At 42.1% G+C, this 14,936-nt stretch overlaps 2 protein-coding genes across 2 annotated transcripts in view; one reads left to right on the top strand and one right to left on the bottom strand.

The window, feature by feature from the left end:
• Positions 1-2,433, top strand: part of LOC117536273 (transcription regulator protein BACH2-like) — a 66,320-nt gene extending 63,887 nt beyond the window's left edge. Inside the window, exons 4-5 of the mRNA XM_034201070.1 lie at positions 220-426; positions 1,740-2,433. Coding sequence (XP_034056961.1) covers positions 220-426; positions 1,740-2,108 — 576 coding nt within the window. The 3' untranslated portion in view covers positions 2,109-2,433. The remainder of the gene's footprint in view (positions 1-219; positions 427-1,739) is intronic.
• A 4,881-nt stretch (positions 2,434-7,314) lies between these two features.
• On the bottom strand, positions 7,315-13,661 carry LOC117536270 (gap junction alpha-10 protein-like). Its single transcript, XM_034201068.1, has 4 exons — positions 11,727-13,661; positions 10,769-10,895; positions 8,732-10,201; positions 7,315-7,766 (listed from the first exon to the last, which is right to left on the bottom strand). Exons 3-4 carry the CDS (start codon positions 10,160-10,162, stop codon positions 7,728-7,730), a joined length of 1,470 nt encoding a protein of 489 aa, XP_034056959.1. The 5' UTR covers positions 10,163-10,201; positions 10,769-10,895; positions 11,727-13,661; the 3' UTR covers positions 7,315-7,727.
• Between the last annotated feature and the right edge of the window lie 1,275 nt (positions 13,662-14,936).

The following is a 14,936-nucleotide window of genomic DNA, read 5'->3' as shown; positions in this document are numbered from 1 at the left end:
TGTATGTAGCCTGCGAGACAAAACCCAGGGCAAAAAAGGCCATCAAATCCACCCTGTCGATCATAACGGTGTTCAACCACAATATTGATTCCAGATGACTCAGATGTTGGCTCAATTGTTATCCTATAACCTTCGTATGGAGTATGCAAATAAACTATATTGATTGAGATAAAGAAAAATCCTCTAAAATGAAATCAACATCTGTGGTCCTTTCATCAGGTGAAGCTGCCCTTCCCTGTGGACCAGATCACACACCTGCCTCGCAACGACTTCCAGATCCTCATCAAGATGCACAAGCTGACTTCAGAGCAGCTGGAGTTCATCCATGACATCCGCCGCCGCAGCAAGAACCGCATCGCCGCGCAGCGCTGCCGCAAGAGGAAACTGGACTGCATCCAGAACCTGGAGGGAGAGATCCGCAAACTGGTACGGTCCACACACACACGCACGCACTCACATGCACACACACACTTTGTTGAGACTAGGTAAGGTTTTGGCACAACTTGTTTAGGGTCGGGGAAAGATCTGCATTAAAACGTATCAAACTACAACTAATTGCTAAGGTAAGGGATTCTTTGTTGTTATGGTTACAAGAAGAACCACGCACTTGTGGGAGAAAGGGATCAATGAGGTATCAGACAGGGAAGACAAACAGTGGTCTCTGTGTCAGAGCTGTGCCCTCAGCCCTCCCTGTGGAGTGATGAAGATGATAACAGGTCTCATTAGTTCTGCCTTTGCCTGTGACTGATGAGTGTCATACCCCACACAGACACTAGAGGTCGCCTGTTCAATATTAAGCAAGCATTCAGACCCCAAACAGGCCTGGTTTTAAAGAACACAACAACATTGCTGTTTAAGGTTCTGATTGTGATGTGAATTCTTATTTTTTGAGCAATAATACATAAAAACACAAAGAGGCTGCTGATGTCTTAGAATACTTAAGGTTTATTGAAAGGCTTGGCCAAGGAGAAACAAAAGACCAACAATTCAAGCGAAAACTAGTTTGCAGTCACATTGTATGCCATCATTTTACATTCAAAACAGAGGTGTCACCTAAAGATAAAATGGACTTCACAGCTGGTCTGCCTGGTGTGACTTAGGGCTTCCTACCATAATAGAGGACCTTCTGATATCAAAATATGTATTAAGATGGCCCCATGTACTGGGGCTTGGTTCAGATGCGTAGGACCGGGGTTCGAATCCAGCATCGGACAATTTGCTGCGTGACATCCCCTCTGTCTCCCCCTCCCGCTGGTTGCCCAAAAAAAATAATGTATGTATTAAGACTAATGTTGGAATATATTTTTATATATACTAAATATACTACGAAAATGACTTTACAATGGTGAGACAGATTGTATCTTTTGTCACGACAATCTGGAGGTAAACAGCAGACATAATTTGTTCATATAAAACTATAATCTAACAGATGCATGTGACGTGCATATATCCAGATGACTTGACATTACGTCAGGTCATCGGTGTTCTAATGTTGATCCGAACACACCCTGACAGACTGTATTGGAACACAAACCTGATGCTGTGGTTTAATGGTGAGGACACACTGGGTGCAACTTGACAATATAGAAACCGTTTTGAGGTCATATCCTCATGGTGGAATGGTTGTAAGTCGCTGTGGATATAAGCATCAGGTTAATGTACAGAAATGGAATGGAACTGAATGTCAGACTCTGATTGGCCCTGCTGTCCTCCTAACCTGCTGCTCCTGTGTCTCTCAGGTGAATGAGAAGGACAAGCTGCTGAGCGAGCGGAACCAGCTGAAGGTGTGTATGTCGGAGCTGTGGCAGAACCTGTCCTTCCTCTCGCAGCAGGTGTGCAGGGAGGTGCAGGGCACGCAGCCCCTCGCCCACGCCAGCATCGACCTCACCTCCAGCCCAGCATCGCCTTCTGACCACGGGGGCTCCTCCCGCTCTCCTGCGTCCAAACAAAGTAACGCTGCGTGTCTCGGTGAGGGGGGGCGGGAGGGGAGGCGGAGCCCCGAGTGTCCCCTGCTGCTGGGGCCCAATGAGGAAGTATGTAGCCCTACGGTAACAGTGGACTTCTGTCAGGAAATGACTGAGAAATGTACAACAGAGGAGCAGACCTAGAGTCTCACACTGTCTATACCTTGATTTTTTGTTTTGTAATGGATGACACATCGTTGTCTTATCAGCAATACTGTCCAACAGGTGTACTGGCAGCTTCCTGTCTCTCTGTCTCATCCCGACTCCACTTCCTGTCTGCTTCCCTCCCTCCCTGGTGCATCATGGGAGGCTAAACTCAGGAATTCCTCAGAATGTTCACTAATGTCCCTGTAAACACGCACTTTACTTTACAGTCCTGTCAACGCTTCATACTTACTTTGGTACATATAAACATGTGTTTTAACTGTTGAGGGTTACAGGACTTTAAAGTAAAATGTTACCAAAGGTGTGTATTTGTACAATTTTCATTGGATGACGCGGTCAGATGACTCTCATTATGCAAACTTTCTTTGGTCAAATTTCACATGGACTTCTCAGATGGACGTTTTTACACAGTTCTCTTCTGCCTTCTTTCATACGTGCGCTAAGAGACAGAAATACATTACAAAGCACTGCCCCCCCTCCAGGAGGAGACAGGGGGGTCCGGATAGATTAAAGGACCACACCGTTTCTGACTACATTTACACTGACTTTTCCATAGCATGCTCCTGTGTTCCTCAGCTAGGGTTAGGGTTAGGGTTAGGGTTGAGCATAGATGATTTATTTCAGTCATGCTCAGTCAACATGTAGGAATGTTGAAAATAGCTTGAGCTTGTTAGATCATTCATGTACTTCTGCTTTGGTTCTAGTCAAAGTTAAATACGCGGTTTCAAACGCTTCGCTTTGCAGCTTCATGGTTTCCAAATCATTTTCATACAGTCCAAATGGTACCATTTATTTTCATTTGACTTAAGTAGTAACATAAGTTTTAATGACCAAAACAGACAAAATGTAGTTTTAAATTACAGCCAGGCATACAATGAAACAAATATAAAGAATACAATAAATGTATTTAGTGCTGGTTCCTCCATTCATTACAATATAATGACAGGAAGTGCTAAATTAAAATGATCTCAAACGTTTAAAAGGTTGAAATGTTTACACATTGGTACACTTAACTAAAATGACCAATGAATGAAAACAAATCCTTAAAATATAAACAGACATGATATTCAATGTAAGGATTTATTTTCTCATGCAACTTCTTCTTTATTGCTATTTTATTTATTAGGTCAAGTGAAATATAGCTAACATTAGCCCCCTGGAAAACAGAGAACATACTTCAGAGTGTGTAAAGAGAGGACACAGATATGCTGTGGAAATGGAAGTGGTCTAAATGTAAAGGACACCCTGGTGTGGTCTTTGAACAGCAGCTAGACGGATCATAAGTGCTCTCTTTGTTTATGTATTGTCTTAAAGTAGAATTTAGTGTCTGTACTTACGGTGATGATGTATTTAGCTGCACTGTTCTTGTATTGTACATAAGACAAATACCCCTAATGAAAGTATTTGGTTCAGTGTGTTGGTGTAACACACTGAATCTGTTCAAACACAGAGCAACATGATCAATTCCCACTGACCAATCAGTGTCCCTCATGGAGTGTGAGGCTCAGAGCTCCAAACAAACACACTGGCACGGTATCGATTTAGGGAGACGCCAAATTCATCAGCGGTGAAACGTCGATGGTGGGGCACGTGGCTGGGGGAGTGCACTCGGTGGGGGGGTTGGCTGGTGCAGCGGGGTCAGTGAAACCACTTTCAGCAGGTCAAAGTACAATCTGGTTATATTTCACTGCACCAGTACGGAGGAGGTTTAGGCCAATGTGTATTGAGTTCTGACCAAAATAGATTTAGAGAGTTTCGTTGGAATTCTAGGAAAATAGTCAGATTTCTTTTATTTAAAGCCATAGTTCTGAGATTCATTTTTGAACTCTGAGAAATAATGCCAACATTTTAAGAATAAGATCAAAATTATGAGAACTATTTTTGAATTATTAGAAATGTCACGTTAAAGTCAGAATTATCATATTAAATAAAGATTTCTAAAATGCAATCAGAATTTGGAGAAAAAGGTCAGATATCAGATTAAATGTTGAATTGTGGGGGGAAAAAATCTAAATGTTGACCTTATAGTCTGACCTACTATCAGACCTTACCTACCTAGAGAGTTATTGCTCGATGAGTTATAGTTAACCGTTCTTCTGACTTTTAACTCATCATTTAAAATGTTATTTCTGACTTTAATCGCAGACTTTAAAGACTTTATTTGGTTATTGGATCTTTAAAAGTACCCATACTTACCCATACTTCTTAGACTTCTGACATTTCTTCGAAGATTCTGACTCTAATCTCCAAATGAAACATAAAATACTCAATATGTATTTGACATGTGGCTTTAATCCTCCTCCGTACACTAGACACTCATTATTGGCCCTTCAAAATAAGAGCTGTTATTTCCATGATGCCATACTCCTAGTTTAAAAAATAAGTAAAATATTGTATTTGAAAAATAGAACTAAACTACATTACTCAGAATGGCAGCTCTAACAGATCAGAAATGAACAAGTCAATCTGCCTTCAGAGGAAGGTTTCCCTTCAGCCAATGCTAACCCCACAATGAGCTGATGCTCAGAGTACACTGAAGAACACTGCTCACATTTTTATTTTATTCCTCAATGTGAACTTTATTTATTTGGACTCTTGATGTTGGGGGGGTGGGGGTTCGGGTGTAGAGGAAATTGCTTAGATGTAAATGTAGGTTGCTTCCCTCTCTTAGAGTTGATTTGTTAATGGTTGTTCATTTTTGTATTCTTCATGAAAATAAGTCTTTATTTACAAGTCTCACATGTTCTTAGTTAAGTTTAATATTTTAACTTACAAGAGGTGTGAGTATGTTTACAATTTTGTGTATGACCTTTTTGTTTTGTAAAGATATATAAGACCTGGGAATTAAGCTTGCTTAAATTGACATCATGTAATAGTGTTGTGAGAGAAAGAAGCATCTGACAGTGCAGCTACAATGTTTTGCCTTAAAGAGGCCAAACTATCACGAGGGAACAAATGATTTCATTCCATGGAAACTGCATCGCAACAGTCCACTCCCTATTTATTCATTGGTAAGCTTTCTTTTTTAACAGGAAGTCAAACCTTGTGATCATTTTTTTTTCTTTTTCCTTTAATATTCATAAGCATTCCAGTCATGCAGAGTAATAAGTAATCAGCCCCGTTTTGTGACTAAAGGTTCATATAAATACAATAAATAAAATATCTATCAACATGAATATAGACAGAATATAGCCATGAAAAATAATCACACAAATGTAAACAACATTTTGAGCAATAAATAATCTTAAAATCAAAACTGCTAGATGTAAAATGAACTATAATTTATTGTCGTATAATAATAAAAAGAAAATGCCACTTCATTATAATCAGCTAGGTTCTGGATTTCATGACTGCATTCTATATTTCTGTATATTTTCATATGATTTTTTCTGACTTAAGATTTAATATTGACCACTAAGGGTCACTTTAATGTGTCACAAAGGAACATCCCTTAAATGTATTATTTTATTATTATCGAACAAATAGAAGGCAGCACTTCAAAGATGTAAAATATGAATACTGAGAATACCAGTGTTTTTTTTTGTTTTTTTCGGTCTGCCCTGTTGACTATAAATTCCAAATGTGATCTTACTGCCAACCAATAAGCACACACTTTGTCTCTTATTCATTTTCTGATGGAGTTTGAACCACACTTCGCTATGGTACAAAGGTTAAGTGAAGGTATGGATAATCCATCGTAGACTTTATTATCGTGCAGTAATGCAATGCTGAAGTTTACGATCAATTTGCACTTAAAACTGCATTAGCATGCCACAAAATGAAAATGACAGCAATGAAAGCTGTTACATTTACCAGATTAGCTAACACAGGCAAGGATGGAACTTGAAAGAAATGTGAAGCTATAGCGCGGTGCAGAGTCCTACAATGCGGAAATCAGTTAGCATTTGAGCACTTCTGGTTCCCTCGTCTTGAAGTTTTTTGAATATGTTTTTGGTAAATGCTTGAAATAAGGTCTGTGACCAACACTTGCTAAAGAGATGTTCACATTTTGTTCTACAACATAAAATATGTCAGTAAATAGCCCACTTGTGACGGTAGCTTCTATGTTAGCAACCGCTGTTCATAATAACAGCGGTTGCTAACAAGTGACCAAATGAGACTGCTAAACGTCATTAAGCCAAACATTAGTCGCCTTTAGCTTAGCGGTGGTGGTGTTAAGTCATGTGACTGTGTTGTAGTTTATTTATATCCTAACGTTAGCGTTTTACTTCTGCCGATTGCGTTGACGCTTCAAAAATCATAAAGTGGTGTTAATATCTGCAGGGCCACAGATCTTATTTTCTGCAATATTCCAAAATCCAATGTAAAAATCCAATTGACTTACGTTGTCCCTGGACTACTCTATACATTCATGGTTGCCATAGTGAATGTGTGGTAGGTGATGTAGAACCCCTGGTTTACACAGTATCTCTATGACTTCATATAACTCACGTCCACTAACTTGTGACTGCTACTCTGAACAGTTATATTAGCATGTATCTTCATAGAAGTGTCCAGCTTCCATACGTCTTTGAACGCAGCTCTTATCTTGGCACAGTTATTTATTTAAACCATGAGCAGTGGTTTTCAGGGAAGACATTTCCTTTAACTATTTTGGAATCAAATGCTTTCTTTAATCACAACACATAGTGGCAGACTAAAGGAAGTACTTATGTAATCCAATCTGTTTACAGAATCGGGGCCACTTACATCTCAGATTGTGACTTTTGAGGTTTTCTTAAACCTCTGTAGAACAGACTAAGCACTTATCTACCTGGATATTTCAGCATACCTCTTTGTATGGGTACGGACTATATGATAGCCGTGTAGACAGTTTCTGTGGCGTTGTTTCTAACTTTTTACAGTGGTTACTTCATTGTATTTGTAGATTTTTGGTGAGCCATTTTTTACGTGTTCTTATTTTTACCTGTACCTACAACATGACTGTTATTTGCAGATTGAGCATTTTTCATTTCCTTTTTTATCTTTGAATGTTCAAAATGAGTTGTGTTTTGTTTAGATTTATTTGTAAATATTGTGCAACATGTCATGTTTTGTTAATTTGATATGAAAAGGGTTTTAAAGAGAAAAAACAGCATTTTGTCTAGGCATTTTTTCTTGAGAAATAAAACAAAAAGCATGAGAATTCTCCGGTGTTGTGTTCAATGTCTGCTCACACTGTGACTGCTGTTTTGTTAAGAAGCATTTAATGTGAATACAATACAAAGCATCATCATCTCTCATGAAATGACCGTATATAAATGACTATACACAGATACACATGACTCTAATCAAGTGTTAGAAAAAGATCATAACGTCCATGTTACACAAGTTAGTAGATCCTCTGAGCAGTTTGCTCCATGATCAGCCATTAAGATCCACATTAGAAATAAACACAATCCTTTCCTTTTACTACCAACAAGTAGACGTTCTAAGGTGCTTCGATTCCAAATCTGGTGTTCCTACGGCGCTGAGTCCGCTGTCCCATCATGGCTGACTCCACTGGCTTAGTCCCCATCATGACTCCATGCTGCCGGCTGGACCACTGATAAAGTTTGCGGAACACAGCTGCGACGCCATGATGTGAGGCTCCACGCTTCACTTCTTCATGATGGAGGAGATATCCAGAAACATGCTCTGAAAGGACAGGAGGACAGGTTCAGACTGGGTGTAGCTGGGGATGGTGGAGTGTTTCAACAGATCAACAGAACATGAATGTATCGTGAACATATGAACACAGTCAGACAAGAGAACATTACGTTCAACTGAATTGTTCTAATTAATGTGTTTTCTCTATCGTAAATTCATGAAGATATGCTGTGTCACATTCACATTCATTTTATTTGTACATGTATTTAATCACCTCTTATAATTGATATCATTGTTTATCTATGTGATGTAGTAATACTTATTTTAGTTCTGATTCCTGATGTCTGTAACTACTGGGCTTCATCCAAATCAGCAGAGATGAATGTCTCATTCAAAGCACCTCTACCCTCTTCTGCTCTCTCTAAACACTTTGGATTTGTCTCGCCCAGATGTGTTGGCTCAACCTCATAACTCTACCAGTGAGTAATCTTCCTGCTTCTTTGATTATACAATATCAGCTGGTAGGGCTGCACAAATAACTAACTTCAGTTAGTCCGATATTGCAATTGCGATATGATTCACGATATTCAGTATTCTTTAATCCTAGTTCTCAATATCATTGAGAAATATATAAAATGATTATGGTGGGTTTTTTTTAAAGGATCTATAGCCTACTAAACACATATTTTTCTGCGGGATACAATTTATAAACTGGGATCTGTCTTCAGCTTTACAACACTCCATTCAAAATGATATTTTAACACATATTTACCCTTTAACAAATATTGTGTTTCCTGCCATTTCAATATTCCACTAGACCATATTTTGATACAATTTGAATAACTGTGCAGCCCTATCAGCTGGTAACAACTGTTGTACTCAGCACATAAATGGTGGATAAAACCCTGGTGGGGCATGAGCAGAAAACCAGAAGCCCTCTGCTCTGTAGAACTTCTCTTCGATGTTTCTGACTACTGTTAAATGAGACACGAGACACTCTGCTCTTTACTTGCCATTGACATCCTCCGGCCTCCGGCAGGCGGCATCATGGGCATGTCCCCCTGCAGGGAGCCCAGCTCATCGGACTCCTCTGAGGAATGTAAGGACTGGCTGGTGGAGCCACTGATGGAGGACAGGCTCTCGGACGGAGGCCTGATCATGAAGCTGGTCTTCCTCGGGTTGTGGATCAGCCCCTCGCTCGCCATCGACTCCCTTCGATTGTCCCCGTCCAGGTCTCTGATGGCGCTGGGCCTAAAGGTGCTAGCGGACAGCAGAGCCTCCAGGTGGCTGGGGTGAGTCTGTTCTCCCTCACAAGGGTCCCCGAGGAGGCCTGTTACACTCCCCTCCACCATGGTTCCAGCCGAAGCCCAGGCTGGATGGTGGTCCACCATAGCCATGTGGACCTCTTGACCCCCATGGGTTTGAGGGGCTGCACAGTTCTGGCCAGACCTAGGTGGCATCCTGGGTTGGGGACAGATATAGTTGGTCTGAGTGTGTCCCACATAGGCCAGGCTGTTGTGTCTCGTGGTGTCGTGGTTGGCTTTGAGCCCACTGTTGTAGTAAGGAGGCTTCATGTCGGCCTCTGGAATCACTTTGAAGGTCTGAGTCAGGGGCCCGTTGTGAGGCGACGCATTACTCGTCACACACAGGTGCGGTAAAGACGCCTTCTTCTTGGACCTGTAAATAAAACTGTCCTCCTCCGTGTACCTCTCTCCAAACAGTGTCTGTTTGATTTTCCTGATGCCCAGGTGGGATATTTCCAGAAGGTTGAGGAAAAGTGACACACCAGCAATGGCGATCATGAAGACCATGAAGATGGTCTTCTCCGTGGGCCTGGAGATGTAACAGTCCACGCTGTTAGGGCACGGCAGCCTCTCGCACCTATAGAGGGGCTCCAGTTGGACACCATAGAGTACATACTGACCCAGGATGAAGCACACCTCCACCATAGAGCGTGTTAGGATATGGATGATGTAGGTTCTCAGCAGAGAGCCTCTGAGAGGAGCCTTCTTCACCCTCTTCTGCTCGTCCAGCTTCCTTAGCTCCCTCTCCAGACGCCTATGTTCCTCCGAATCCAGCTCAAACTCGTCCAGGTCCTCCTTCAGCTGGGCCTTCCTGCGGTGCCGCTCCTTCTCAAGCGATCGGATGCAGTAGAGGGCATGGCCCATGTAGACCAGCGAGGGCGCCGAGACAAAGATGACCTGCAGGACCCAGAATCGGATGAGGGAGATGGGGAAGGCCCGGTCGTAGCAGACCGCCTTGCAGCCCGGCTGGTCCGTGTTGCAGACAAACTCGGACTGCTCGTCGTCCCAAACGTCCTCGGCAGCGGCCCCCAGGATCAGCATGCGGAAGATGAAGAGGATGGTGAGCCAGATCTTGCCCACGATGGTGGAATGAATGTGGACCTCTTCTAGGATGCTGCCCAGCAGGTTCCAGTCACCCATGGTCAGCTTCTCACCTCTTCACTGCCACATGTCCTCAAACTGTGGAGACAATACCAGAACACATCAGCCTCACAAAGCAGAGCTACTGACAAGGCTGAGGGGAAATTCTAGAGAAAAAGACGGGTTACAAGTTTTATTTTTGTGTCTTGGGCCATCAGCTGCTACCCCCGCGACCCGACCACGGATAAGCGGGAGAAGATGGATGGGCCATCAGCTCTCTCATGGTATTGATAACGGTGTGCTGCTAAAAGGATTACTGAAATCTTGGGACATAGCAACCTAAGACAAATCCAATGGGGCAGGAAACAGAAGCAGTCAGATAATCGGACATGTAAAAAGGTGATCCCAATTTCCTTTGGCTTCCTTTAGATGTAAAACTGTGTATGCACGACTACTATTCCTAAAGTTAATTGGTTCCAACTCAAAAAAGGACGACTGAAAGAGCTCACAAATACATTGTTTCCTTTTAAATGCTAAGTAAATCAAAAACCAGTTGTTTATTGTGAGTGAAACATTAGGAATTGTTTGTTTGAATGTGCACATGGGATTTGTTGACATATCAACAGAATCAAAGCTTTTACACTGAGAATATATTGAGATACATACTGGACCAGTGTTTAGAAGTTGATGTAGCTCCCCTTGAAACTTCCAAACATCACAACAGCAGCTCCAATGAGAGAGCAAGTGGAGTGTACGTCCAATCCGCTGGAGCCAGGCTCATGCTGATCTCTGACTGAAGGAGATAACTGTCAATCATGTGTCGCACAGCCTACGCAAAAAAGAGCCCCAGACCAAAGAGAAGCAGAAAGTCAATGGCTTGGCACTGTGGCTCTATGTGTTACGTATGAACTGCCTGTAACAACTATATCCTATGAACAATGTTATGGAATAAAACACCATGTAAACAAATATCACTCTTAACGGAAATGGAGACTTTGAAGCATCAAAAGATGGCGTTTGCTGAGAATTAGTGGTTACATATTTGGGTTTTATTTGAAATAATCAAGCAAAGGTTTGATTTGCATTTAGGGTTTACATTAGACTCCAGTTTGTAGAACTGCAGCGTTTGTTTCAACATTCAAATGGACTTTACTTCATGTCTCCAAAGATTGTCTTATTGAGATTAGGTGTGTTTGAAACTTCAACCACCATGTTTTAACATAGGATCAAGACGTTTGAGAAATTCATTAGAGGACTCGTACTCATGTGAAGTATGTCCTTGCAATTACCAGTGTCCAATTTCTATGCATTACGTCTGCAACACATGAGGATATAAACATTTTACACAACTTAAAATGTAACTGCAGCCCTAAAAATAACTTACACGTTAGATGTCATGGTGGATTGACCCTTCAATGAGTGTGCAAATGAAATGCACCGAGCTTAGTGCGGTCTTCTGTCAGGTCAATAATCCAGTACCATCAACAACATTAATACTAAAAAGAATGTACAGGTGCCAATTTGAGCCATCTCAGAAACTGTTTACTTGATGTTTACTGACCAATGTCTTGCATTACTTTACATCAAACGACTCTATTAATGAATTGACTTCAGCAGCACTTACATATCAGTGGTATGGGTTCCCTCTCGGCCTCCTGGTGCACGTCGTCATGTTTATAATAGCATCCCAGGAATTGCGTGTGTCAGTATGGCTACCCCATGGAGGTGTTTGGTGTTCCTCTTGTCGCGGTCCCAGACTCCAGTCCACATCCCTCTGCTCTGCTGGTCTTTGTCTCCTGCGTATGCTGGCTGGGTGCTGCGAGCACTCTCCCGTGTTACATGCAGGGTTCACAGGATGTGACCATTGATCGGCTCCTGACGGGACAATGTCCCCTACCCCCCTCCGCTCTCCCACGCCAGCAGTGCCAACTCCAACCTGTGCCATCAATATCCTCTCTGACAGAGAGATGTTTATGGCTGGTGTTCCTCACAGGGCCTGCACTCCACATACAAATGAAACTGAGTCAACCGGGAGGCCTTACCATTTATTTAATGTGTTTTTATAATGGACCAGATCCTTCCGGCTACTCTGCACACAGTTCTAGATGTGTATATATATGCTATATGACTGCCTGGCCTCCATGCTATGTTGATTTCATCCAACAAAGTAGGGACATTGTTAAAGTGTTCATGTGATAAAATAAAATAAAAATGATGATTATATTACCTTTGTGTTCCTTTGTAGGTTCAGCTGCAGCACTCAATACTTTTGTAAAACAGGTCAAATGACTAGGTGTCACTTGTAGTGATGGACCAACAGAGACTCATCCACAAATCTCCTCTCAACTCTACTCAGCATCTTTTAGTTGACTTCGTATCGGCGTCCCCCTCTAAGAGTTGTTTCTGATGGGTTTATGTTAAGATTTGAAGAAAGGATTTTCCAACCCTAGAAAACTGAGATCGCCCACGTACATCGAGGGCCTTTCTGCAGGCCTTGTCAAAGTGTCCATGGGCAGGAGACTTAACCCCACATTCCTCCTGTAGGCATGTCTACGGTATTCAGGTGTATGTAAGTCACTTTGGATCAAATTGTTAGCCAAATGCCATGTAATATAATGTAATGAAATAATTACCAGACATGTACTGAAGAGTAAGATGTCTTTTTATATGGAACAATCAGACACAGAACAATTCCTCTGCTTGTCTTTCCGGAGTGTACCAGAACAACTAAATACCTGGACCACCTGTAGTGTTTTGGACCCCTTAAAGTAGACATGAACTCCACACGGTGACATTCGTTCAGAACCTTTCAGCACCGCCTACTATCCAGTCTCTAATTTACCTGGATTCTGCCACTAGAATAGAATAGAATGGGAGAGATGAATGGTCACCCATGCAGAGCACACAGCACACACAGTGACATGTGGCCTCTGCTTTTAACCCATCCTAGCACCAGGAGTCTAGTACTAGGAGCAGAGGCTAAAGCTGTGCTCTGCCAGAATGGAAATGTTAATCAGAACATGTGTTGTGCTCCTCAGAGGGGGGGCTGCGCCTTCTCGTGGTTCTTCTCCTGGTTTTCCCCTTGGGACTGCTCCACATGAAAACAATCAGAAAAAATAAACCTACGTCCCTCCACATAAACTGTCTGGAGCTGTCCGCTGTGAGGCAAACAGATGTTTCAGTAAGAGAGAGACAGCATGATGGCAGCAGCTTACATCAAGCGTTGATAAAACGCTCGACCGGCTGCTGTGGTCCCACACACATCTGAAGCGTTCATCCCAGGGGAACAGAATCAGGCAGCAGACCTGATGTCGGACTGGAAGTGGTGTTGGTTATCTGCTGGGAGACCTGGGTGTCACAGTGAGGCATTTGCTCCTAACTCAACACTTCTTTAGGTTAAGGCCTTTAGGTCAAGGAATTCTATCAGTAGAGCTGTAAAACACAGTTGTTTAGCTTAATAACTATAACTATTTCAGTCAGACAACTCACGTGTTCCTTTAACATGTTTATTAGAAGCAGCATATAGTTGAGTTTGGCGACTAGGCTCGGGCATCATCACTCCATAGATATACATAGCACGATGAGTGATGATCAAATAACTAACCCCGAGCCTACAGGTGGAAGCTGGGGTGGTGGTGGGGCAGGCAAGCAGTTACGTAGAGGTAGCTGCAGCAATAGCAGCAGCAAGCAATGCATGGAGAGAGATCTGGCAGGTTAAATAGAGCGGCATATTAAGGAGACTCTGTTTGGTTGGTTGCAGAGTGGCAAGGGGGCGTTATGTATGAATGCAGCATAAGTGCTCGAGTTGACGGCCTGAAGTAGCTCGCAGGCTTCGCCCCATTTCTAAGAGGTTTTTACATGCAAATCTCCCTTAATACAACATTTTAAAAACGATGTATTATTATTATATTTAATTATGGTCCGATATCCAAAACAAAAGATTTTCTGAAATATAATGTTGAAATATTTAACATGTTGTCTTTACTTAGTTTAGTATTAAATACCAGCCATAACAGGTTTCAATCCAATGTTAAATCACATAGTCCTTTGATCCTGTGTCAATATAAACTACTGATAGAGTGCAGAATCAAAATAGAGGCAAATAACTTTTTTTTAATTTGAGTTTTACACTTCCCAAACAAAGACAAGCTATAGGTCCCTAATGCTGCATTTAATGAAGGACTATTATTTTTAACTTTTCACTCAAAGCGGAAGATTTATTCTGCAATCTCCACGCTTTGCATTGTAGATCAATTATATTGACTTTTCCACAGTATATGAATGATCTCAGTATACCAGAATGCAGTTGTGTATGCTAAAATGACAATGATGAAATACCATGTTGTCTGCAGCATATTGAATGCTGACACTATGCTGGTCAGGGAGGCCCACAGACCCCACCCCCCTTGCCCTCAGTGCACAGAGTAAAGCAATGGTACATATTACTGGCTTGATTTGAGAGCGCTGTGCTTGGCTGCATAAAATGACCAGTTGTGCCTGCAGGGCCTTTAATTAGGTTTCCATCGCGCTCTGACAGTCAATGCAGCATTGATTTGATTTTTCCCCTCAGAAGCTGCGGCTGTGGTCGCTGAGGCCAAATGTCACCCCAGGATCATTGGATTACACAACCAGCCTCTGCTCCATCAGGACCCGCCCACACGCCTGACTGACAGCTGAGCGGCGAGGGCGGGACTTTGTCCTGTTTGTTGACAGACATCACAACTCATCCACAAGTTTGTCTTGAATCAGTGATCGCAATAGAATACTCCAGGGTAGTGTTCCGATAATCCAAAAATCAGCTCCTAAATTCTAACCCTATCTCCTATTCCTTGAC

Source organism: Gymnodraco acuticeps, unplaced genomic scaffold (assembly GCF_902827175.1).
Source record: "Gymnodraco acuticeps unplaced genomic scaffold, fGymAcu1.1, whole genome shotgun sequence".
NCBI lineage: Eukaryota > Metazoa > Chordata > Actinopteri > Perciformes > Bathydraconidae > Gymnodraco > Gymnodraco acuticeps.
The sequence above is the reverse complement of the archived record's forward strand: the minus strand, read 5'-3'. Positions and strand labels throughout refer to the sequence as shown.